Source organism: Myxine glutinosa, unplaced genomic scaffold (genome assembly GCF_964187855.1).
Source record: "Myxine glutinosa unplaced genomic scaffold, kmMyxGlut1.1 SCAFFOLD_2056, whole genome shotgun sequence".
Taxonomy (NCBI): domain Eukaryota; kingdom Metazoa; phylum Chordata; class Myxini; order Myxiniformes; family Myxinidae; genus Myxine; species Myxine glutinosa.
This window is the reverse complement of record NW_027618151.1, coordinates 1-26,587: the sequence shown is the minus strand read 5'-3', so window position 1 is coordinate 26,587 and position 26,587 is coordinate 1. Positions and strand designations below refer to the sequence as shown.

General features: G+C 48.0%; 1 protein-coding gene and 1 long non-coding RNA gene across 4 annotated transcripts in view; both read right to left on the bottom strand.

Moving 5' to 3' along the window:
• LOC137438358 (sterile alpha motif domain-containing protein 9-like) overlaps nucleotides 1-2,395 on the bottom strand; it is a 58,996-nt gene extending 56,601 nt beyond the window's left edge. Inside the window, exon 1 of one of the 3 annotated variants that reach the window (XM_078769316.1) lies at nucleotides 2,287-2,395. Coding sequence is in view for 2 of the 3 variants with exons in the window: in XM_078769318.1 (XP_078625444.1) it covers nucleotides 2,287-2,293 (7 nt within the window). In the remaining variant the exon portion in view is untranslated. The remainder of the gene's footprint in view (nucleotides 1-2,286) is intronic. The other 2 variants (XM_078769318.1, XM_078769317.1) reach the window with 2 other exon arrangements.
• A 5,431-nt stretch (nucleotides 2,396-7,826) lies between these two features.
• LOC137438927 (uncharacterized) lies at nucleotides 7,827-22,339 on the bottom strand. The gene is made up of 2 exons (XR_013621672.1): nucleotides 21,464-22,339; nucleotides 7,827-8,810 (listed from the first exon to the last, which is right to left on the bottom strand). It is a non-coding gene; the product is annotated as an uncharacterized LOC137438927 (long non-coding RNA).
• Nucleotides 22,340-26,587: the final 4,248 nt, after the last annotated feature.

The following is a 26,587-nucleotide window of genomic DNA, read 5'->3' as shown; positions in this document are numbered from 1 at the left end:
ATGCGAACAATGCACAAGGAAGCGCCTCGAGGCCATCCACCGAAAATCTTAGAGTTCTTACTGTCAAGCCGGTTATTATACATGGTCCCCCCCCCCTCCCCTCATCCCATACTGAGAAATCAAAGGGGTGGTCCAGACAGTGAGGAGCCTTGCTAAGGGGACAAGGCCACAGGGAGAACATAACATGGCTGGGCTGACATAACACAGCTGGGACGCAAGTAGTGGAAGTGTCATTTATGGTCTTAGATTGCCCTCCAGAGGTTTGGGAGGGTATAGCGGGGGCCAATACTCAGTATTCTAAGGGAGAAGCTGCGAGATATATGGGTGCCCCCAATCATTGCTACCACACATACACAATACACATACACACACGTACACACATGCACAAACACACATGCACAAACACACGTGTGCACGTGCACATACACACACACACACACACACACACACACACACACACACACACACACACACACACACAAATACATTTTAGGGGTACTGGTGCTGGTCATGGGGGGTGTGGGTTTGAGCTATGTCTGTCTGCATGCCAAGATAACATTACTTCGCACCCATCTCCTTTGCTAAAGCTTTACCAACTGTCAATAAACACTCCTTGGTTCTCTGTAATTGGATACCGTGAAATGGGGGTGAATCGGTCCTTGCACACACACACACGTGCACACACGCACATATACACACACACACACACACACACACACACACACACACACACACACACACACACACACACACTTTAGGGGTACTGGTGGTGGTCATAGAGGGTGTGGGTTTGAGCTATGTGTCTGCATGCCAAGATAACAGTACTTCGCACCCATCTCCTTTGCTAAAGCTTTGCCAACTGTCAATAAACACTCCTTATAAAAAAATAAATAACCTGTGTGTGTGCAAGAATCGGTCCTTGCACACAGACACACGTGCACACACGCACACACACACACACACTTTAGGGGTACTGGTGGTGGTCATAGAGGGTGTGGGTTTGAGCTATGTGTCTGCATGCCAAGATAACAGTACTTCGCACCCATCTCCTTTGCTAAAGCTTTGCCAACTGTCAATAAACACTCCTTATAAAAAAATAAATAACCACCTTTAGAGGCAATTTCCCCCCGCAAAGCGGGGGTTGGCCTTTTTCGGGAACCATGGTTGTTGTTGTTTTTTGGTCCCCTTTTTGAAGCAATGTTTTACGGCCGGATGCCCTTCCTGACGCCAACCCTTTTTGCCGCCTTTAACGACAAACAGGGAATTACCAGTGAACTAGTACTCAATTTGCCGACCTCGGAAGGATGAACAGGCTGAGTCAACCCCCCTGGCGTTAATTCAGCGATCGACCGGGATTCGAACCCAGGACCCTAGGAATCCTAAGCCGGCACCCTAGCCGCTAGCCCAACACCAACACCAACACCACTAACCCATATATGGGGTTAATAGGGACGATAAGTTGCTTTTTAAAAAAACAAGAGAACACTTTCAACCCAAATATCAACAAATCAGTATGGTTATCAAGTTTCAGCGAAAAAAGTTTCCGAACTTTTTTTCAGTTTGTGTCTCTATTCACCTTGCTGTCCCTATTAACCCCATTTCACGGTACCTGATTTACCACCTATTTACTCAAGATACGACGCACACCAACTTTTTGTTTGCAGGATATCTCAAAAGGTTATGGACAATGGGGATGAAATTTGTTTGACAGTTTTGGTGTGTGACAAGGACGAAATCATTAGATTTTGGTGAAGATCCAAATCCGGATACTATAATTTTGTCAACGAATCTTCACCATGGAGAGATAGGGACAAAAACTATAGATAGCACGATATCTCAAAAAGTTGTGGACGGATTCCGCCGAAACTTAATGAACAGGTTGTGTGTGTGACAAGGAAGAATTGATTCCATTTTGGTGAAGATTTGAATTAGAATCCGTACACGAGAATTTTAAAAGTGATTCTTCACCATTGAGTGAAAGGGTCAGCAGAAACGTTATGGAGCATGACGTATAAAAAATGGTGGACGAATGATGACAAAATGAAACTATTATTTAAACTATTAATAAAAACCCAACATTTTATCGTATTTTAAAGTTTTAAACACTTAAATTAACTACAACGTACAATCATGTACGTTGTAGTAACTACAACGTACGTACATCATGAACGTACGTACATACACCATACACGTACGCACAACGTACGGGCACCATCAAACATATTTTTCAGCGTCGACTATCATCACAATCCGTTCCAAGGATCTTTTTTTTTCTCTGACACTCACAGTTCATGTTGCGACGACCATGTACGGAGCAACCAGGTATCTGGACGTCCGAAGAAACCAGAGGGGACGATTAAAGTGTTTCCAGGAAATAGCTTATTTTGTGAGTCGTGACGTGATGAACAAGGAAAACAAGTCAAATGCATGGGCGGCCACACGCCAGGACCATGCGAATCATTTCTCATCAGTGACGTCGATGGGTTTTCTTCCTTTTTTTCCCCCAATTTAAAAATGTCTTCACTCTGTGTCTTGTCCAAGATGCCTTCGTTTTGACACATTGTTGAACTTTGTCACAATATTATACACATTTACAAATTCAAAATTGATATTAACTTAAAACTTGCTTCATTACAGGTAATCGTATATTCGTCACTATTGTAAGTTTACAACGACTGTACTGTAATTTGATCAACAATGCAACACGAGATATGAAGATTATCATATTATTACCTTCTAAATAGGAAACGAATTGTCAAGACACATCAACTCCCTTCGTTCTTCGTGTAATTGAATATAATTTGTGTGTTCTTCTTATTCTTTGATGACCTGCATCATTATCCCACCTTTTAGACTTGGGTCGGCCGGGCGAAGCGTGGCCAGTCTTCACAAACTGTCTGGCCAGGCCTGACATTCGACTTGGCCAGAAATTTGGAAATTGTGTCGGCGATAGCTTGCCTTCTTTTCGCAAACACGTCGTGGGATATTTAACATCCACCAACTAAGGCTGGCAGACAAGATGCCAGTTCAATGTCCATCGGAGGGACGGCACACACACTGAGGAATCACCCTCATATCTGTGAAACACCGGGATGAGTTTATAACTGCGTCGGGGATCGAACCCCCAATGGACAGCAATCTCTCTTAACTATATACACTACATGGCCAAACGTATGTGGACACCCGAACATCACACCTGTATGTGCTCATCGAACATCTCTTTCCAAAATCATGGCCATTAATACGGAGTTGGTCCCCCTCTCCCCCTTTGCTGCTTTAACAGCCTCCACTATTCTGGGAAGACTTTCCACGAGATGTTGGAACATTGCTGTGGGGATTTGCTTCCATTCAGCCACAAGAGCGTAGTGAAGTCAAGCACTGATGTTGGGCGATTAGGCCTGCTTTGCAGTCTGTGTTCCAATTCATCCCAAAGGTGTTCGATGGGGTTGAGATCAGGGCTCTGTGCAGGCAAATCAAGTTCTTCCACACCGATCTCGACAAACCATTTCTGTATGGACTTCGCTTTGTGCACGGGCGCATTGTCATGCTGAAACAGGAAAGGGCCTTCCCCCAAACTGTTGCCACATAGTTGGAAGCACACAATCGTCTAGAATGTCATTGTATGCTGTAGCGTTAAGATTTCCCTTCACTGGAACTAAAGGGCTGAGCCCGAACCATGAAAAACAGCCCCTGACCATTATTCCTCCTCCCCCAAACATTACAGTTGGCACTTTGCATTCGGGCAGGTAGCGTTCTCCTTGCATCCGCCAAACCCAGACCTGTCCATCGGACTGCCAGATGGTGAAGCGTGATTCATCACAACAGAGAACGCGTTTCCACTGCTAGAGTCCAATGGCAGCAAGCTTTACACCACTCCAGCTGACGATTGGCATTGTGCATGGTGTTCTTATGTTTGTGTGAGGCTGCTCGGCCCTGGAAGACCATTTCATGAAGCTCCCGATGGACAGTTGTTGTGCTAACGTTGCTTCCAGAGGCAGTTTAGAACTCGGTAGTTAGTGTTGCAACCGAGAACAGAAGGATTTTTACACGCAACGCGCTTCAGCACTTGGTGGTCCCGTTCTGTGAGCTTGTGTGGCCTACCACTTCATGGCTGAGCTGTTGTTGCTTCTAGACGTTTGCACTTCACAATCACAGCACTTACAGTTGACCGGGGCAGCTCTCGCAGGGCAGAAATTTGACGAATTGACTTGTTGTAAAGGTGGCATCCCATGACGGTGCCACGTTGAAAGTCACTGAGCTCTTCAGTATGGCCCATTCTACTGCCAATGTTTGTCTATGGAGATTGCATGGCTGTGTGCTTGATTATATATTGTCGTGTGCCTGCCCTGTGGTTAACACCGCAGGTTGACAAGGAGGACCAAATGAGGTTTAACTCGGAGGCGTTCAATTCAATGGCAGACCTTCGTTATACCCGCGGGGAGCAAGTGGGGGAGAAGCCGTAAGCGCTTACCTTCACGGATCCCACCGGCAGTCTCCAAACCTGCAATAATTAATTCAACCATCACGGAATTAAAATGGACAAAAATACCGGATTTATTTTTTTAAATGCCGGTCACAAAATAATGCACGATAAAACTATATTCCTAATTGGCGCGCTCCCACACAGACCCGATAGTCCAGCGGATAGGTACTAAAAAATGAGCGTATTGTGCATTTTATGATAATAATAATAATAATACATTTATTTTATACTAGCAGAGGTACCCGGCTTTGCACGGGAGTGGGAGGAGGAGGGGAGGGGGAAGAGGAGGGGAGGGGAACGGGGGGGGAGGGGGGAGGGGGAAGCGGGGGAGGAGGAGGGGAGGGGGAAGAGGAGGGGAGGGGAATGGGGGGGGGAGGGGGAAGGGGGGGAGGGGGGGAGGGGAAGGGGGGAGGGAAGGGTGCGGGGGTGCCCAGGGGAAGAAGGGCCCCTCCCCTCCCCCTCCCCCCCCTTTCCCCTCCCCCCCCTCCCCTCCCCCTTCCCCCTCCCCCTCCCCCTTCCCCCTCCCCCCTCCCATCCCCTTCCCCCTCGTTCCCCTCCCCTTCTCTTCCCCCTCCCCTCCTCCTCCCCCTTCACACCAGGGGGGTTGACTCAGCCTGTCATCCCACCGAGGTCGGAAGTCGGAACTCATTGTCGTCAAATAAATGTAGCCTGTATGTTTCACTCTTTGTCACATGCCGTTGGTCCCATGTCAATCGGATGAAGTTGAAAAATTAACGTTACGAAGGTTCTCTGGGACGTACTGATTCCGAATAATGAAGTTGAAAAATTAACGTTCCGAAATACGCTAATTACGCTAACAGAAGCGCTGGAGGGAGCACTGCGCTCCCTCCCTTAGATTCCCTCCCTCTTCTGCTAGCGCTAATTACGCGTAACACACTAATTTTAAAACCCGAAGTTTTTTTAATTTTAAAGTGTGCTGTAGTCAGAAGCGCTAGAAGCGCTGCGCTCCCTCCCTTCGAATCCCTCTCTCTTCTGCTAGTGCTAATAATACGCTAATTTTAAAACCCGAAATTTTTTAAATGTTTATGTCTCCGTGACATTCCTGGGACCATCCCGAGTCGAACAGTACTTTCCGCTCGCAAATCCGTCCACGGGTTCTCGAGATCTTAGAGATCATAGATACATAGATCAGGACCAACTCTACTTTATATATATAGATAGACGGCAGACTCTTGGTTTTTAGAAGCTAATTAGCTGCATTATGATCGGATGTCATAACGCCTAACGGCGGCATAATTTTTTTGTTTCAAGCCAAATAAACATGAAAACAATAAGAAAATGACAAAACAATAACTTTAATAAAACACTCAACGGGATCTGTCCCAAAAATTGTGCGGGAAAGGACGTGATAAAAGCGAAAAATAAATGTCAGAGGGGTGATTCGAACCCCGGACTCTGAAAAGATAAGGCGTCATGCTAACAGCTCGACCACTTCGACCCGTCATTTCCGGAAAGCTATTTGTGAGAGTGACTTGAAACGAAAGATTATTTTACGCGCTGCTGAAAGGTATTTATGCGTTATTATTTATTCGCTAGCAAGTGATTATAAATGTTTATGTCTCCGTGACATTCCTGGGACCATCCCGAGTCGAACAGTACTTTCCGCTCGCAAATCCGTCCACGGGTTCTCGAGATCTTAGAGATTGTAGACCCGAAGTTTTTTTAATTTTAAGGTGTGCTGTAGTCAGAAGCGCTAGAAGCGCTGCGCTCCCTCCCTTCGAATCCCTCTCTCTTCTGCTAGTGCTAATAATACGCTAATTTTAAAACCCGAAATTTTTTAAATGTTTATGTCTCCGTGACATTCCTGGGACCATCCCGAGTCGAACAGTACTTTCCGCTCGCAAATCCGTCCACGGGTTCTCGAGATCTTAGAGATCGTAGATAGATCAGGATACAGACACAGAGGCCAACTCTACTTTATATATATAGATAGCGCTTTTCAAGAAGCCCAAAGACGCTTTGACAGAGTACAAAAAACAAGTGCAAAAAAGACAAAAATCAATAGGTAAATAATCAAAACAAAAGGAAGGAGAAGGAGAAGAGATAGTCAGGGGTTAAATGCTGTGGGTTAAATGTTGAATGCAGTGTTGAACATCTGTGAACGAACAGTGAACGATAAAAGCATGAAACTTGGCAGACTCGTACTAGACATCAAAGGGAACATTTTAAAGATTGGAGGCATTCTGGATCTATCCTGTGTCAACCGTGGCAGCCATTTTTCCAAGATGGCTGCCATCGAAAAATTTCTGCCGATAACACTGGTCAACAGCCAAATTGGTTCTGACTTATTTTCAACTGTTTTTAACTAATTTGGTTTCCAGGAATCCGAATCTGACCTTAAAATTTCGCTATCACGTAACCTTGACGTAGTACATCATAAGTGTGGAAAAAAATATTTAGAGCATGCGAATTTCTTGATTAAGTCTCAATAAGTCTATTTATTGTCACAAAAAATAATATGTACTTAAAGTTTTTATTAACATCACATAAAAAAATGTAAATCTCCAAAAATAATATGAACTTCATAAAATATCACAAAAAACAAGCATTCTGAGTATTGCGCTGCAATACATGTCCCCTACCGGCAGTCTGTCGTCCGGAAAACTGTTGGGGGAATTATATAATTACCAACTCACGGTCTGAGGTAACTCGGCTAAAAATTATCCGATTTTTACCAAATAAAGTTTATGAATGGTTGCACAGACCCCTACTTCTCACTAAAAGTGGAAACAGAATGCAAATTGGAGTTAAAATAAGCCCGCAAGGTTGCTCCGTGGAGCAGCCTGCACGTATTGCACGATGTGTGAATTATATAATTACCAACTCACGGTCTGAGGTACTCGGTGAAAAAATTATCCAATTTGCACCAAATAAACTTTATGAATGGTTGCACAGACCCCTACTTCTCACTAAAAGTGGAAACAGAATGTAAATTGGAGTTAAAACAAGGAATATTAACAGCTTTTACTTACCGCACTCCAAATTATAGTCCGGAAAACTGTTGGGGAAATTACCAACGTTCAAAGTGCCATAACTTTGTCAAAAATGATCGAAACGTCGTGAAGTTCGAACTTGCTCTGTAACTTATCATGAGGAAACCATGTAACAAGTTTGAAATCATTAGCATTAAGAGTTTAGAAAAAAAGTCCGGAAAACTGTTCTTTGCGTGACGGACTGACAGACGGAGGGACGGCGTGCAAACCTATAGTCCCATCCGGTAGGGGACTAATAATATGAACTTTAAGTTTTTATTTACATCACATAAAAAAATGTAAATCTCCAAAAATAATATGAACTTTATAAAATATCACAAAAAATAATATGAACTTCAAGTTTTTATTTACATCACATTAAAAGTGCTTCTGAACTTTACTTTTGCGTTTGTAGGAGCAATCACTTTCACGCTGTAAAGTCCAACAGTAGTCGCCCATCATGTTTGGATTGAATCGGCCTTGATATCGAGTCTCCATGATGGCAATTTCCTGGTGAAACCTTTCTCCATGTTCATCACTGACATCGCTATTTGATGCAAGACTGATACCCACACAAGCAGTCGCGGACTGGGTCTTAAAACCGGCCCGGGCATCCTTCACCTAAGTCGGCCCATTATTCATTAATATGTTGCTTATCTGAGAAAATAGACAAAATGCTTGAAAAAAACAACTAAATAAAATCCACTAAAAATTAAATTTATTTTCAGTAACACAAGCACGTCATGTCTAAGAGAGTAGGTGCCTGCGCAGTTCGCTGCTTCTGGCAGCCACACCATCAATGATATCCTTAGTTTCAAGTTTGGCCAGGATCCTTTTTTCCACAGACAGCAACATGAACGGCTCAAGATGTTCTTGCGTCATTGTACTTCGCAGACGGGTTTTGATTCTCTTCAAAGCAGAGAAAGTCCGTTCACATGCCACTTGTGACACAGGCAGCGTTAGCAGCAGCTTGTCGGCAAGCCCAATGCTCTTGTCGGCATCAGTGAAGAGGTTCAACTGAGGAGCACCTTGTAGCAGCAGAGGACAGGCTTTACATGACTTACATGTACTTGGCAGAGTCTTCCTGTCCTGTTCAGACTCACTGTCCTCCTGCACTGTATCAGCATCTGCTACTGATTGTTTCAGTGTTGATCATTGTTCTCCAAGGCTTCGCAGTTGTTCGCAAGTTCGCAGTTGTTCGCAAGTTCACAGTTGTTCGCAACTTCGCAAGTTCGCAGTTGTTTTGTGGTTGTTCCGCAGTGACACCATCATCAAATCTCAGCAAATATTTATGCAGCTCTTCCATAGCTCCCGATGGCACTGGATCAAAGTTCCTTGGGTGAAGAAGTGAGAGATAGTCAGGTTCACGATGTCAATAAATTATATTTCGTTCAAAATAATGGTAGATTAGCAAACCTATACATTTTTGGAAAGGTTATAGCATAAGGAAACTAAAAATCAATGTTTACATTTGGAGAGATACCTGTATGGTGGCCATTTTGGAAATCCAAAATGGCGGCCATACAGGTATCACCGCAAATGTAAACATTGATTTTCAGATTTTCGATGTAATTACGTTTCCAAAAATGTATAGGTTTGCTAATCTACCATGATTTTGAACGAAAAAACATAGTGAACCTGACTAGTCAGGTTCACTGTGTTAACAAATATAATTTCGTTCAAAATTTTGGGATTAGCAAACCTGTACATTTTTGGAATCATCAGAGCATGGAGAATCCGAAAATCAATGTTGGCATTTGCACAGACACCTGCATGGCCGCCATTTTGGATATTCAAAATGGCCGCCATAAAATACATATTTTGCGCTATCTCGGCTTCTAGTCAACCGAGAAACTTAATTAAATATGCTAATCCTATGTTTTCTGGGTCAAGGAATCCAATAAAGGCCTCAAAATAGTGCGCAGGGTTATAGAAAAGCAACAAACAAAGGTAATTGAAAACCATTGTTTTTATATTTGTGATAAAACTGTATAACATAATACATGATATTGCAAGTCCTTTGAAGTTATAGGTATGGGTTTATAAAGCAAGAAAGCAGCCTTGTTAGCATCAGATGGAACTATAAGTCCTATACACAGGATCTACTTGGTCTATACCGTTCAGGAATATGCTTTTACACATCTTCATCACTGTCCTGAGTGTCATTTTCGCAAAGGTGTCGACGCAAATGCAAACATTAATTTTTGGATTCATCATGCTCTGAATATTCCAAAAATGTATAGTTTTGCTAATCTACCAAAATTTTGAACGAAAAAACATAGTGAACCTGACTAGATCAGCATACAATGTTGACGTTGCTGATCTGTCAAACCGCTGCTCAATGCTGCTCAGAATAGTGTCCACTATTCGGTTGTACCAATTTACACAATAGTGTCCAATTTAGCATGGTAAGTCAGTTCACGACATTGTTATCAATACCAGATCAGTAGTCAGTAGACCTATCTAAACTTACTCGGCCTATCGACTCAAAATCCTTTTAACTGTTGACTTGGTAGTTTTTACAATGAAGGAAACACGTATCGGGAGTACATACGACATAGCGATTGTGAATGCGACAGCTCTGAGGCGTCTTTCGCTTTGCATCGCAGTGACGGCGAGCACCAACATGGCGGCTGTAAGACTAAAATCTGGCTTGAAGCCCCCTCACCACCCAAAGCCTTCAACCAGACATATTAACATGCTCCTCCACCTTCATTCCCGTTCTTCAAAGCAAAGCGGTAAAAATTGTTGTATCGCCATTATACTTGTCACTGCTGCCAACGCGACGCCATGGCATTATTCATTACATTCATTCATTCATTTAATGATCATTAAACATTATTCTTACCCTCATTAAACGTTCATTAAACATGAAACGTTCATTAAACATTAAACGTACATTAAACGATTACGAAAATAAAAACGAGAACACAAACATCGTCACAAATGTTACGTTACGTAATTCAAACCGTGAACACATCGAATATCGGAGAGGGCATTGCCCAAACGATCTGTTTTCTCTGGTACGTGTTTCTGGGCGGGTACCGTTTCAGATAAACCGGTAAAATGCCTCCCAAACGGAAAGCCTCATTAACGAAAACGTCCAAGGAAGCTGATGCAAGAAAGAAGGCTCGCCTAGACGAGGACTATCGGAAGCAGGAACAAGGACGTAACACAGCTGCACACCAGTCTCGGAGGCAGTCCGATGAATACAGATCTGGTGAACAAGGACGTGACACAGCTGCACACTAGTCTCGGACTCGGAGGCAGTCCGAGGAATACAGATCTGGTGAACAAGGACGTGACACAGCTGCACACCAGTCTCGGAGGCAGTCCGAGGAATCCAGATCTGGTGAACAAGGACGTGACACAGCTGCACACCAGTCTCAGACTCGGAGGCAGTCCGAGGAATACAGATCTGGTGAACAAGGACATGACACAGCTGCACACCAGTCTCAGAATCGGCAGTCCGAGGAATACAGATCTGGTGAACAAGGACGTGACACAGCTGCACACCAGTCTCGGAGGCAGTCCGAGGAATACAGATCTGGTGAACAAGGACGTGACACAGCTGCACACCAGTCTCGGAGGCAGTCCGAGGAATACAGATCTGGTGAACAAGGACATGTGACACAGCTGCACACCAGTCTCGGAGGCAGTCCGAGGGATACAGATCTGGTGAACAAGGACGTGACACAGGTGCACACCAGCACACCAGTTTTATTGAAATTCTAAAGATACTGAAATCAGATAATGAAATCAGAAAAGATAATGAAATCAGGTCTCGTCTCTTCAAAGCTGTCCATGCACGCTCGCTTTCGAAGTTAAGTAACTTTTCACAATTGTGTTTTTGTCGAAACTGGTCTTGTATGTACCTATTGGGGTGTCTTTAATAGTATTCTTGGCGTTGGTTTTTCATACCTGTGTACAGAATCGTCGGTCTTTCTCATCGTGTATTCTGAGGCCTAAGTGTAGTACTAGGCTACTGTGTCCAACCTTGGCTTTAGGCTTTGTTTTTTGTCTCAGCGGTTCTCCGATCGCGCTGCAATTTTTTTTCCGGTCTCTGTTTTTCACGGTCTTTTCATCCCATACTTCCCTGTTTTAAAATCTCAAAAAAAACAAAAAAAAAACCCCAAAAACATTTCCTTCTGTTTTTATTCGTTTATTCGTTCTTAGTTGTTCGTTCGTTCATTCTTCGACCACGCTGTTTGTGATCACGTTGTTAAAAAATGTCTCATCTGAACCCTGAAGACCTGTATTCTGTCATATTCTATAACACCTTTTTCTTCTTCTTCTATAAAAGGATGCTTTCGACTTGCTCACCAAATCCATTCATTCCAAAAAAAAATTCCATCTCTTATAGTGCATCTTTCATTCATTCCCTAAACTCTCCAGCACTCCATCCTCCCTCCAGCGTCCTCAAACGTATTTTTGACTCGAATGTCTCAAGAAACTCATTTTGCAATAAATGTTCGTTTCCCATTAATCGTACATTTTTCAAAATCCCATCACCCCAAAATCCCATTTCCCATCACCCCTCCCCTCTAAATCTACCCCCTTGCCCATCCCCTCGAAATCATCCCCATCACCCATCTCTTTCAAATCTTCCCCCTTGCCCCTCCCCTCCAAATCTTCCCAATCACCCATTCCTTTCAAATCTCCCCCCACGCCCCTCCCCTCCGAGACTCTCCCTCGCTCCTCCCCTCCTAGACTCCCCTCTCACCCCTCCCCCTCAAAGCGTCCTCCCCGCTTCTTCCCCCTTCCAACTTTCACCTTCATCTCCCTCAACCTTCTGCCTCGCTCTTCCCTCTCGTCAAATAACCTCACTGCGCCTCTCCCAATCACCATCAAACCTTTTGTCTGCCCCATCCTTCCCTTTCTCCGAGCTATTCTGTAATCTCTGACACACCTTCAACAGCTCTCCCTACCTCTTCCTCCTCTTCCACATCTTACCCTACCGCTCCCCCCCCCCCCCCTGTTCTGTAGCCGATGCTCCCCCTTCCTCTTCCTTAACAGTATGGACCTCAAACATCCGGGGCCTTCGCTCAAACATGTCTGATCTCTCCATACAGGTTGCTTCTGACAAACCAGACGTGATCTGCTTAACAGAAACTTTCCTCCTTCATGATGTCTCTGATTCCTTGGTATCTCTCCCAGGTTACTCCCTACTCCGGTATGATAGACCTGAGCCTCGTCCTGGAGGTGGGGTTGCTATCTTTATAAAAAACTCTCTTCCTCACTCGCCCTGCACTGCCCTCTCTCCACCTCACCCCCAGGAATACCTTTGGCTACGGCTTCGCCTTCGCTCCCACCTTTTGTTCATATGTGTGTTGTACCGTCCACCAAACAGTAATGACTCCATCTACATCTCGCTGTCTGAGAATATGGACCAACTTCTATCTACCCATCCCAACTCTCTCTTCCTCATATGTGGTGATTTCAACTGTCACCATGCCAGTTGGCTGGGTGTGGGTACCTCTCTCACCAGCCATGGCTCTTCAGCAAAGGACTTCTGTGACTCACTGGGACTGACACAATCTGTCAATTTCCCGACCCGGATTTCAGTCAACGGAGCATCTTCTCTTCTGGACTTGGTTATGACTAACTTCCCTGAAAATGTCTGCTGCTCTTCTTCTGCTCCAATCGGCTCTTCTGATCATGTGCTTGTTAAAGTGGACATCTCTCTGACCATTCTCAGAGAGCCTCCTCAGCGTCGACGAGTCTGGCATTTCACTCAGGCCAACTGGCACGGTCTTCAAGCAGCCATCAATCATCTGGACTGGTCTCCCATCTCTACTGCCTCTGACATAAATTCTTCCTGGGAATTCTTCCAAAGCAAACTGCTCTCTCTCATGCACAGATTTATCCCATCTCGTCTTCTGTTGTCATACCCTTCCTCCCGTCCATGGTACACGAAATCTTGTGGTGAGGCTATTGCCCAGAAACAATTTGCTTTCGTCTCCTGGAAAGCAAATCCAACGGAAGGAAATCTCTTTTCCTTTTACAAAGCCCGAAACAAGTGTGTGTCCACCCTCAGGAGAGCCAGGAAACAATATCTCTCCGTTCTCAGGACCGAACTCTCTTATCTGTCTCCCTCTTCCAAATCCTGGTGGCGTCTGGTCAAATCTGTTTCTGGTGTTTGTTCCCCCTCCATCCCCTCCCTCACCTCAAATGGCCACACGGCTGACTCCGCACGTGAAAAAGCTGAATGCCTCAACTCTGTGTTTGCCTCTAAATCTTGTGTCCCAAACCCATCCCTCTCTGTACCCACCGTACCCAGTCGTACCCAGCTGCTCCTGGACTCTGTGTCCTTTCCTCCTGACAAGGTGGAAAAGTTTCTGTCAACCCTCGACTCGGATTCTGCAACTGGACCTGACGGCATCAGCCCAAGGGTCCTAAAATCCTGTTCTTCCGCTCTTTCACTCCCTCTCTCTGTTCTCTTCACCCTCTCTTTTGCTCAAGGTCATCTTCCATCTGCTTGGAAATCTGCCAACATCACCGCTTTGCACAAAAAAGGTGCAAAAACAGATCCCAGCAACTACAGACCAATCAGCCTTCTCCCAATTATCAGCAAAGTCATGGAATCCATCATTGCTTCAGGTATGAAATCTTTTCTCTTCTCCAATGGCTTGATCTCTGATCATCAATTTGGTTTCAGACCTGGACACTCTACTCTGGACATGCTGCTTCTGCTTTCTCAACAATGGATGGAGGTCCTCAATGCCAAACAGGAAATTAGAGCAGTCTCCCTTGACATATCACGTGCCTTCGATACGGTCTGGCACCCCGCTCTGCTCACCAAACTCTCCTCTTTTGGTATCCATGGAAATCACCACGCATGGCTGGCGGACTTCCTCTCTAGTCGTAGTCAACGTGTGGCCCTGAATGGGTTTCTCTCATCTCCTCTTCCTGTTCAGGCTGGAGTTCCACAAGGCAGTGTTCTAGGCCCTGTGCTTTTTCTGGTCTTCATCAATGATCTCTCTGACTCTCTTGAAAATCCTCTGTATCTCTTTGCTGATGACTCTACTCTCTGTCGCTCCATTCTTCATCCCTCAGATCGGCAGTCTGCTGCCTCCTCACTCTCTGCAGACCTGGACAAAATCACAGACTGGGCAAACAAGTGGAACATGTCTTTCAATCCTGACAAATCTCACACTCTTACGATGTCTCTCCGAAAAGACCGATTGGACAACCCTCCCATCCACTTTCTGAATAATCCTCTCCAAGAAGTTCTGTCACTCAAGCTTTTGGGTCTCACTATCTGCCATGATCTTTCCTGGGAAAACCACATTTCAAATCTGGCCTCCAAAGCCAGTCGCCGACTGGGCATCCTCCGTCGTGCGAAGTCCTTCCTTGGCACACCTGAGCTCCTCACCACATACAAGGCTTTCATCCGCAGCTCAATGGAATACTGCTCTCCCCTCTGGGCTGGTGCTCCTGCCTCACACCTAGCTCGTCTTCACGCTGTTGAAACCAAAGCATTCAGAATCATTGGAATCTCCCGCGATGAAGCTAACTCCAAGGGCCTCTCACTCACTCACCGCAGGCAGGTTGGTGGTCTTTCCATCTTCTACCGACTCCTCTCTGGCCTTGCCCCCCCAGCTCTCTCTGGGCTCTGTCCCGCAAATATTCCTACAGGTCGCACAAGATCTGCCTGCAACCCTCTTATGGTCAAACTGCCAAAATCAAGACTCTCTGCTCACCTTCACTCCTTCATTCCTATTTTCTCCCGCCTCTGGAACAAACTCCCTCACTCTCTTCAATCCCACTCCACCCTCCAGGTCTTTAAAACAGCTGTTCACCACCATCTCTTATCTTCCCCCATCCAAAACCTTGATCTTTTCTACCCCCGCTAATTTCACCCCAATTCCACTTTTTTGAAATACCAACTTCTGTCCTGGAAGTCATTGGTGTCCTTGTGTTTTATACTTCTCCCTCCACCCCCCCCCCCCCCTTCCCATGCCTCCTCCCCCCAAGCCCTCTCCCTTCCACACATCTCCCTGCTCTCAAATGTTGTGTTTGTGTGCTTCACCTTCTCTCCCCATCTTGTTTTCCGCTCCCGCTTTTTGTGTGTTTTGTTTGTCTGGTTGATTTGTTTGTGAAGTAAATGTTAGCTCTTTCACGAGCCTCGATTCAGTATACAAAAAAAAAAAAAAAAAAAAAAAAAATACAGTTAAGATTTTGATGATTTGCGTGTGATATGATTGAACGGATGTTTATATAAATCGTTTAAATAATATAATCGTTTATATAAATCGCTTTCTCTCTCCTGTCTTTCTTTTCTTTTTTGACACCCAGATTTGTTTTTTAGCTGAGACCTGACGCTCCTGAACCGGCACTTCTCACGCTCAATTCACTGTCTGCTAGCAAGCCGTTCGGGTCTGGTTTGCGGGCAGGACCAAACCATTTCATGTAAATAGAGGGGGGGGGGGGGAGTTTGGGCAATACAGAGGCTCTCTGGATGTTTACTTTTTACCAAAAACAAGAAAAGAAAAAACTGTTCTCCTCCTGTACTTACTTTTTCCACATGCGAAATTTGCATTTATGTTTATTTAAATTATACAATGGACTACAAAATGTAAATGTTTCATGATATTTGTTATATTATATCACCTTTTTCTATCAATATTGTTGAAATGAAGATCAAATAGCTGTATGTTGAAATATGTTGAAAATGTCAAAACTTTACATGGGGTGTACTTACTTTTTCACGTGACTGTATATATATATACCTCGTCTGACGTCAGCTCTCTATCTCTGCCAACCAGTGCGTCAATTCTTTGTGGCCTTTCGTGCCTTCCTCATGTCCTGGTGTTTTTCCTCCAATGAGCGCATCGCTTGTTGGTAGCATTTTCACGCCCTCCGCACTGATTGGCCTCGCGCCTTTAGTGTTATGTCATCGTGTGGCATGTCATTGACGGTGGCCAATCAGTGTGGCACGTCCTTCATCTTCCCGACCCTCCAATCAGCGACCTGCTCTTACTTGCCCCTCCCCCCCCCCCCATCAATCACAAGTTCTCCTGGGCGTGGCTCTTGGCCTGCCTGTTCGATGTTTGCTTCCCTGCCGGTGTTGTCAGCCCAAGTGCGTGGTCGCCTGCTGTTTGTTCTTCCGGTCAGTCATTGTGAGCGGGGATTTAATTAATGTGGATGCGCTATTGGGGCTAACTAATGTATGTGATGTATTGCCACAAGGGACACCGGAATGATCACAGAGGGGAACGACATACAATGGAAATAGCTTAATCCCTATGCGAGTCAACAAGCCCCGCCCCCTCGTGGCGGGGACGAAGACACAAGATTAATCCAACATTTGGGCTGCAGAACTTATTACATCAAGATTCCCTATCATGACAGTTGAGCACCTAGCAGTGCAGATCTACCTGGATCTATATATCCCCCTACCCCACCGACATAACAATATCCACCTTGAGCATTAAATAAGATCAGATTCTAGAAATACTGTATTTCACTGAATGGCAATGAAAGTGAAGAAAGAACAAATCGATCGTTTGACCATGCTACTTATAGAGGTTTGGAGTTGTTGCAAAAAGCTCAACAACAACAACCGAAAAATCCCAAATTCACAAAGGATCGGTCATGTCCGACTTGAAATGCCAATATAGATGTTCGAGTACAACGGAGCATATGCAGACAGAAAATGGTCAGGGACTGAGGACATATGTGACGAGTGAAGAGGCAAGGGTGAGGAAAACCTCACCAACGTGAGAGGGCCACACGGTGATGTCTGGATGAGAGTGGTACCATCCAATGACACGCAAGGTTCGACCGCTCTGCGCGGACAAATGGTGCCGCAGCAGTTAAGAACCACAACCAGTCCCGCAAGAGTTAAGAAGTGCAAAGCAAATGTCTGCACTTAATTTCTGTGTGATTCCTTGTGAATGCTGCACGTCAGTTGAGGAGGGTTGAACAAATCACAGCTGATGGTCAGATTCAGCGACAGTCAATAATGAACAGTGTTTGGAAGGCTTGATGGAAGTCGAGTGGAACAGAAAGCAGAAGCAGATTACAAATCCAGGAAGAGTAGTGAGGTTTGAAGGATGGAAGAGGGAAGAACAGGGGTGGGGAGCAAAAAGCTCAAGTATGGAAGAATACCAAACTGTCTCAAAAGTAGATGGGAAAAAGGGGTAGAAGAGTAGCAGTGTGGAAGAGGAAGGAGGGGAAAAGGGAGAGGACAGGGATAAAAACGTCTTTAAAAGTATGTTAATGACAAGTGGACATAAACTACCCAGTGCATTGTGGACCTTTGTACAGTGCATCCAGAAAGTATTCAGACCCCTTCACTTTTTTCACATTTTGTTATGTTGCAGCCTTATGCTGAAATCGTTTAAATGTATTTTTTCCCTCATCAATCTGCACTCAATACCACATAATGACAAAGAGAAAACAGGATTTTAGAAAGTTTTGCAAATTTATTAAAAAGAAAAAACTGAAATATCACAAAGGGTCTGAATAAGTATTCAGACCCTTTGCGATGACACTTGAAATTTAGCTCAGGTGTCTCCCATTTCTTTCTTTGTTTTTTTTTTGTTTTTTTTTTGTATACAGAGTCGAGGCTCGTGAAAGAGCTAACATTTATCAAACAAACAAATCAGACAAACAAGCAAACAAACTATATAAAAAGGGGAGCGGTCGACAAGATGGGGAGAGAAGGGAAGGAAGCACACAAACACAACATTTGAGAGCAGGGACATCGGGAGATGTGTGGGAGGGAGAGGGCCTGGGGGGAGGCAGGATAGGTACAAAACGTAAGGCCACCAAGGACTTCCAGGAAAGAAGTCAAAAGTCACCTAAAAAAGTGGATTTGGGGTGAAATTAGCGGGGGTAGAAAAGATCAAGGTTTTGGATTGGGGAAGATAAGAGATGGTGGTGAACAGCCGTTTTAAAGACCTGGAGGGAGGAGTGGGATTGAAGAGAGTGAGGGAGTTTGTTCCAGAGGCGGGAGAAAAGAGGAATGAAGGAGTGAAGGTGAGCAGAGAGTCTTGATTTTGGCAGTTTAACCATAAGAGGGTTGCAGGCAGATCTTGTGCGACCTGTAGGAATATTTGGGGGACAGAGCCCATCTTGATCATCTTTGAGATATTTCCACACCTTGATTGGAGTCCACCTGTGGTAAATTCAATTAATTGGACATGATTTGGAAAGGCACACACCTGTCTATATAAGGTCTCACAGCTGACAATGCATATCAGAGCAAAAACCAAGCCATGATGTCGACGGAAGTGCCTGCAGAGCTCAGAGACAGGATTGTGTCGAGGCACAGATCTGGGGAAGCCTACAAAAAATTTCTGCTGCATTGAAGGTTCCCAAGAGCACAGTGGTCTCCATGATTCTTAAATGGAAGAAGATTGGAACAACCAGGACTCTTCCTAGAGCTGGGGGCCCGGCCAAACTGAGCAATCGGGGGAGAAGGGCCTTGGTAAGAGAGGTGACCAAGAACCCGATAGTCACTCTGGTTGAGCTCCAGAGATCCTGTGTGGAGATGGGAGAAACTTCCAGAAGGACAACCATCACTGCAACACTCCACCGATCTGGGCTTTATGGCAGAGTGGCCAGACGGAAGCCTCTACTCAGTGAAAGACACATGAAAGCCCGCTTGGAGTTTGCAAAAAAGTACCTAAACGTCTCTCAGACTGTGAGAAACACGATTCTGTCGAAAATCCTGTTCCTCTTTGTCATTATGGGGTATTGAGTGCAGATTGATGAGGGAAAAAAATGAATATAAACGATTTCAGCATGAGGCTGCAACATAACAAAATGTGAAAAAAGTGAAGAGGTCTGAATACTTTCCGAATGCACTGTATATCACATAAGTAAAAGGTAAAAGCAGACTGGTTAGGTGGGTGTGAATGCAAGCATAAAGGATATCTCTGCCTTCGTGGTGGCTGCAGACAGCTGCTCAGGGGAGATCTCCACACGGTCCTTACGTTATCCGAGCGGCGCAGGATCATGACAGACATCACGTGAACAACTTGTTCACAATCAACCTAAAAGGCATTGAAGAAAGATAAGCCAGAATGGATCGGGGTAGAGACTATGAATGAGGAACGGAAGATAAAATGACGTTTAAAATGAAAATGAACCTCGTTTTAAGAATGGAGTGAACTAGAATGAAAATATGAATGATCGTTTTAAGGCCATTTTCCCCGCTAGAGCGGGGGTTAGCCTTGCGGGCCCCATGACAATCATGGTTCCCTGTTTGAGGAAATGTTTTTTTTATGGCCGGATGCCCTTCCTGACGCCAACCCTTGGTCACGCTCTTACGATGCGCAGGGATACGGTGTACCTATTCTAAATCGGGGTACACACCGTGATCATTCAGCCCAGCAAGCTGGTACTCAATTTGCCGACCTCGGAAGGTATGACAGGCTGAGTCAACCCCCCTGGCGTTAATTCAGCGATTGACCGGGATTCAAACCCAGGATCCTAGGATCCCAAGCCGGCACCCTAACCACGAAGCCAACACCAGGCTAAGCCAACAATAGAGTAAACTAGTCTGGAAGAAAATCCTATTTGGATTTGTTGACCCCCAAGTGGAGAAGATAGTTGGAGGGGTGAGTGAATGTGAATATTGGAAGATAGTGGTGGTGTTGTTTGAGCCACATAATACAAACATAGGGGTGGGGTTGGGTCAGCCCCTCATGGTGAACATGGGTTCGGACAGTCCCTCATGGTGAATATGGGTTGGGTCAGCCCCTCATGGTGAATATGGGTTGGGCCAGCTCCTCATGGTGAATATGGGTTGGGTCAGCTCCTCATGGTGAATATAGGTTGGGCTAGCTCCTCATGGTGAACAGGGGTTGGGCCAGCTCCCATGGTGAATATGGGTTGGTTTAGCCCCTCATGGTGAATATGGGTTGGGTCAGCCCCTCATGGTGAATATGGGTTGGGCCAGCCCCTCATGGTGAATATGGTTTGGGCCAGCCCCTCATGGTGAATATTGGTTGGGTCAACCGCTCATGGTGAATATGGGTTGGGTCAGCCCCTCATGGTGAATATGGGTTGGGTCAACCGCTCATGGTGAATATGGGTTGGGTCAGCCCCTCATGGTGAATATTGGTTGGGTCAACCGCTCATGGTGAATATGGGTTGGGTCAGCCCCTCATGGTGAATATGGGTTGGGCCAGCCCCTCATGGTGAATATTGGTTGGGTCAACCGCTCATGGTGAATATGGGTTGGGTCAGCCCCGTCATGGTGAATATGGGTTGGGTCAACCGCTCATGGTGAATATGGGTTGGGTCAGTCCCTCATGGTGAATATTGGTTGGGTCAACCGCTCATGGTGAATATGGGTTGGGCCAGCCCCTCATGGTGAATATTGGTTGGGTCAACCGCTCATGGTGAATATGGGTTGGGTCAGCCCCTCATGGTGAATATGGGTTGGGTCAACCGCTCATGGTGAATATGGGTTGGGTCAGCCCCTCATGGTGAATATTGGTTGGGTCAACCACTCATGGTGAATATGGGTTGGGTCAGCCCCTCATGGTGAATATGGGTTGGGTCAACCGCTCATGGTGAATATGGATTGGGTCAACCGCTCATGGTGAATATGGGTTGGGTCAGCCCCTCATGGTGAATATGGGTTGGGTCAGCCCCTCATGGTGAAAGGATTGACTGAACCCCATGAGGGAAATATGGCTGTAGGTTTTGCCGAGCCGAGGATGGGATGGCAACGAGGACTAGGGAATAGGAAAGAGGCCGTTTTTGCTATGTTTGGCAAATTCCACATGGGGGTGGAAGGAGGGTGTTGAAGTTTGAGGAAGATCATGGGGGGGGGGGGGGGAAAGAGGACGTGGGGGTTATTTGATCCTCACTCGGAGAGGAGGGTGTTGGGGTTGGCCAAGACAAGGGGAAGAGGAAAACAAGAATGGAGGTGATGGTCGAGCTGAAGAAGGTTAAGAGAGTTGGGAAGAGAAAGAGTTGGTTAGATAGAGCCCAATGATGGGCGGTGTGGAATTGTAAAACCCACCTCACCAATGCAGAGCCCCATAACCTCTTCATTCTCTGTGCTGAGAGCGTGCAGGAGGCACACAAGGAACGCATCCGTGTTGATGTGCACAGCGTCTAAAACCATTGAAGGTTTATGGGTCTCAAAGATGACGTTGATGTTTTTGGGCACTTCCCTGCAAGACCAGGTGCAAACTAAAAGAAAAAAAAAATGAAACAAAGTACAAATATTCCATTAAAAACTCAACAACGTGGCAAAAAAAAAATCTCAAAACAACATCTAGAAAGGGGAACATTCAAATACTATAATTTCAGAAGTGTTTGTATGACTTCTATGTATTCCTGAACAACTGGACGGAACAAGTTGAAAACTAGTGGTTGTAATCGGGGAGTGCGTGGGTAGGTTTCAGGTGGTAAATATAATTATTGATGCAGGGTATTCAGGGTAGGGGAAGGACATCAATCTTTCAGTGTAAATATGGATGGCACAGTCCCACTCCTGGTGGTAACGGGTACTACAAGCCAGACTAAAATACGGCGGTAATGGGGGATTGACCCGTTTGCAATCCATAAGGATGGGTTCCTCAGTAGTCTACTTCATTTCAGTGCAGATGACAAGGAGGAGGGCGACGTGGGATTGAAGGACGTAGATGAGAACAATGGGGAGTTGAAGGAGGAAATGTAAGATGGTGAAAGCATGAAGCAGGTCGAGGACGTTGAAATGAACGCCATTAACGACACATCGATGGAGGTGGGAGGACTAGGACGGTGATGAGAACGAGGGTGGCGATGAGGAGTAGGATAGCGACGAGGACCAGGATTAGGATGGCGACTAGGTATAGGCCAACCATGAGGCTTAGGGACAGCGAGGAGGATAAGGGCGAGAATGGTGATAAGGACTAGGACTGTGACAAGGAATATGACAGTGATGAGGACTACAACTATGACTAGGATGGTGGCTAGGATAGTGTAAGGTTGTTTGATGTAGGGTGTGGTGTAAGGATGGTATGGGGTGCGGTGTAAGGTCAGTACAAGGGCAGGACTAGGACGGCGCCTAGGACTAAGGTGACGACGAGGACGAATACGTGTTGTGGTTAAGACATTTACCCCGTTCAGACACGATTGTTCAATTTGCATTTATATACAGAAGATAGATAGACAGATGATTTGTAATATAGACACACATTTGTTTCAAACTTTTTGGAATGCACTGAGATTGTCTTCGGTCGGATTTGCCTTACAGGAAGAGAAGGCAAGCTGTTTCAGAGCAACTGCATCACCACAGGATTCAGGGTACCATGAGCAAGAAGAAGGGGAGGATAATTGAAGACAAGATGGGATGAATCTGTGCATGAGAGAGAGCAGGTTTCTGTGGAAGAATTCCCAAAGTGAGTTAACATCAGGGGTAGTAGATGCAGGAGACCAGTCCTGAAGAGAGATGGCTGCTTGAATGAGCTGTCAGACTCGTCGGCATCGACTTTCACAAGCACATGATTAAATGAACCAATTGGAGCAGAGGAAGAGCAGGATACATTTGTGGAAAAGTTAGGCATCACCAAATCTAGAAGGCAACATTTGACATTGGTAGAAATCCGGGTTGGAACATTTACAGATTGTCAGTCCCATGGAGTTACAGAAGTCCTTGGCTGAAGAGCCATGGTTGGTGAGAAAGTTACCAACACCCAACCTACTTACACGGTCACAACTGAATTCGCCACATATGAGGAAGAGAGAGTTGGGCTGAGGGGTTAAAAATTTGTCCACGTTGTCTGATAGAAGGATGTAGATGGAGTTGTCACTGAAAGGAGGACGGTACAACACACAAACAAACAAGAGGTGGGAGTGGAGGGTAAGTCACAGCTCGAGGTACTACTTGGGGTTGGGAGGTGTAAGATCAGTACAAGGGGAGTGGGAAATTTAATTAATGATGTAAAGAGCAACTCCACCACCAGGACATGGTTCAGGCCTATCAAATCAGGGGAGACAGTAACTGGGGAGGTTGGGGACGTCCTGTAGGAGGAAGGATTCTGTTAAACAGGTGACGTCTCGTTTATCAGCAGCGACCTAGATTAGGAGGTCTATTAGCTTGGAGCGGAGACCTCGGATGTTTGAGGTCCACACTGTTAGAGATAGAGGGGGAAGAGGAGTTGGATTGGAATGGGGGTTGGGGGGAAGAGAGGTGGCGTTGTATGGGGTAAGGGTGTGGGGGTGGGGGGCAGTAGTTGGATGCAGGATGGGGAGGGGGGGGTGGTGAGGCTTTGCGGGGGCAAAATGCGGTTTGGGGGTCATGGGGGGGGGAGTTAAGGGGGTGAGGAGAGGGGGGTGGGTGGGGTGAGGAGGGTGAGGTGGGTGGGGTGAGGGAGGGGGTAGGAGGGGGGGATGGGGTGGAGTGACAGGGGTGGGTGGGTGGAGTGACAGGGGTGGGTGGGTGGGTGGAGTGACAGGGGTGGGTGGGTGGAGTGACAGGGGTGGGTGGGTGGAGTGACAGGGGTGGGTGGAGTGACAGGGGTGGGTGGAGTGACAGGGGTGGGTGGGTGGAGTGACAGGGGTGGGTGGAGTGACAGGGGTGGGTGGGTGGAGTGACAGGGGTGGGTGGGTGGAGTGACAGGGGTGGGTGGGTGGGTGGGTGGAGTGACAGGGGTGGGTGGGTGGGTGGGTGGAGTGACAGGGGTGGGTGGAGTGACAGGGGTGGGTGGAGTGACAGGGGTGGGTGGGTGGAGTGACAGGGGTGGGTGGGTGGGTGGGTGGAGTGACAGGGGTGGGTGGGTGGGTGGGTGGGTGGAGTGACAGGGGTGGGTGGGTGGGTGGGTGGAGTGACAGGGGTGGGTGGGTGGGTGGGTGGAGTGACAGGGGTGGGTGGGTGGGTGGGTGGAGTGACAGGGGTGGGTGGGTGGGTGGGTGGAGTGACAGGGGTGGGTGGGTGGGTGGGTGGAGTGACAGGGGTGGGTGGGTGGGTGGGTGGGTGGGTGGAGTGACAGGGGTGGGTGGGTGGGTGGGTGGAGTGACAGGGGTGGGTGGAGTGACAGGGGTGGGTGGGTGGGTGAAGTGACAGGGGTGGGTGGGTGGGTGGAGTGACAGGGGTGGGTGGGTGGGTGGAGTGACAGGGGTGGGTGGGTGGGTGGAGTGACAGGGGTGGGTGGGTGGGTGGAGTGACAGGAGTGGGTGGAGTGACAGGAGTGGGTGGAGTGACAGGGGTGAGTGGGTGGAGTGACAGGGGTGGGTGGGTGGAGTGACAGGGGTGGGTGGGTGGAGTGATAGGGGTGGGTGGGTGGAGTGATAGGGGTGGGTGGGTGGAGTGATAGGGGTGGGTGGGTGGAGTGACAGGGGTGGGTGGGTGGAGTGACAGGGGTGGGTGGGTGGAGTGACAGGGGTGGGTGGGTGGAGTGACAGGGGTGGGTGGGTGGGTGGAGTGACAGGGGTGGAGTGACAGGGGTGGAGTGACAGGGGTGGAGTGACAGGGGTGGGTGGGTGGGTGGGTGGAGTGACAGGGGTGGGTGGGTGGGTGGGTGGAGTGACAGGGGTGGGTGGGTGGGTGGGTGGGTGGAGTGACAGGGGTGGGTGGGTGGGTGGAGTGACAGGGGTGGGTGGGTGGGTGGAGTGACAGGGGTGGGTGGGTGGGTGGGTGGAGTGACAGGGGTGGGTGGGTGGGTGGGTGGAGTGACAGGGGTGGGTGGGTGGAGTGACAGGGGTGGGTGGGTGGGTGGGTGGAGTGACAGGGGTGGGTGGGTGGGTGGGTGGAGTGACAGGGGTGGGTGGGTGGGTGGGTGGGTGGAGTGACAGGGGTGGGTGGGTGGGTGGGTGGGTGGAGTGACAGGGGTGGGTGGGTGGGTGGGTGGGTGGAGTGACAGGGGTGGGTGGGTGGGTGGAGTGACAGGGGTGGGTGGGTGGGTGGGTGGAGTGACAGGGGTGGGTGGGTGGGTGGGTGGAGTGACAGGGGTGGGTGGGTGGGTGGGTGGAGTGACAGGGGTGGGTGGGTGGGTGGGTGGAGTGACAGGGGTGGGTGGGTGGGTGGGTGGAGTGACAGGGGTGGGTGGGTGGGTGGGTGGAGTGACAGGGGTGGGTGGGTGGGTGGGTGGGTGGAGTGACAGGGGTGGGTGGGTGGGTGGAGTGACAGGGGTGGGTGGGTGGGTGGAGTGACAGGGGTGGGTGGGTGTTAGGAGTGACAGGGGTGGGTGGGTGGGTGGGTGTTAGGAGTGACAGGGGTGGGTGGGTGGGTGGGTGGAGTGACAGGGGTGGGTGGGTGGGTGGAGTGACAGGGGTGTGTGGGTGGGTGTTAGGAGTGACAGGGGTGGGTGGGTGGGTGGGTGTTAGGAGTGACAGGGGTGGGTGGGTGGGTGGGTGTTAGGAGTGACAGGGGTGGGTGGGTGGGTGGGTGGAGTGACAGGGGTGGGTGGAGTGACAGGGGTGGGTGGAGTGACAGGGGTGGGTGGGTGGAGTGACAGGGGTGGGTGGGTGGGTGGGTGGAGTGACAGGGGTGGGTGGGTGGGTGGGTGGAGTGACAGGGGTGGGTGGGTGGGTGGAGTGACAGGGGTGGGTGGGTGGGTGGAGTGACAGGGGTGGGTGGGTGGGTGGAGTGACAGGGGTGGGTGGAGTGACAGGGGTGGGTGGAGTGACAGGGGTGGGTGGGTGGAGTGACAGGGGTGGGTGGGTGGAGTGACAGGGGTGGGTGGGTGGAGTGACAGGGGTGGGTGGGTGGGTGGAGTGACAGGGGTGGGTGGGTGGGTGGAGTGACAGGGGTGGGTGGGTGGGTGGGTGGAGTGACAGGGGTGGGTGGAGTGACAGGGGTGGGTGGGTGGGTGGAGTGACAGGGGTGGGTGGGTGGGTGGAGTGACAGGGGTGGGTGGGTGGGTGGAGTGACAGGGGTGGGTGGGTGGGTGGAGTGACAGGGGTGGGTGGGTGGGTGGAGTGACAGGGGTGGGTGGGTGGGTGGAGTGACAGGGGTGGGTGGGTGGGTGGAGTGACAGGGGTGGGTGGGTGGAGTGGAGTGACAGGGGTGGGTGCAGTGACAGGGGTGGGTGGAGTGACAGGGGTGGGTGGGTGGAGTGACGTGGGTGGGTGGGTGGAGTGACAGGGGTGGGTGGGTGGAGTGACAGGGGTGGGTGGGTGGAGTGACAGGGGTGGGTGGGTGGGTGTTAGGAGTGACAGG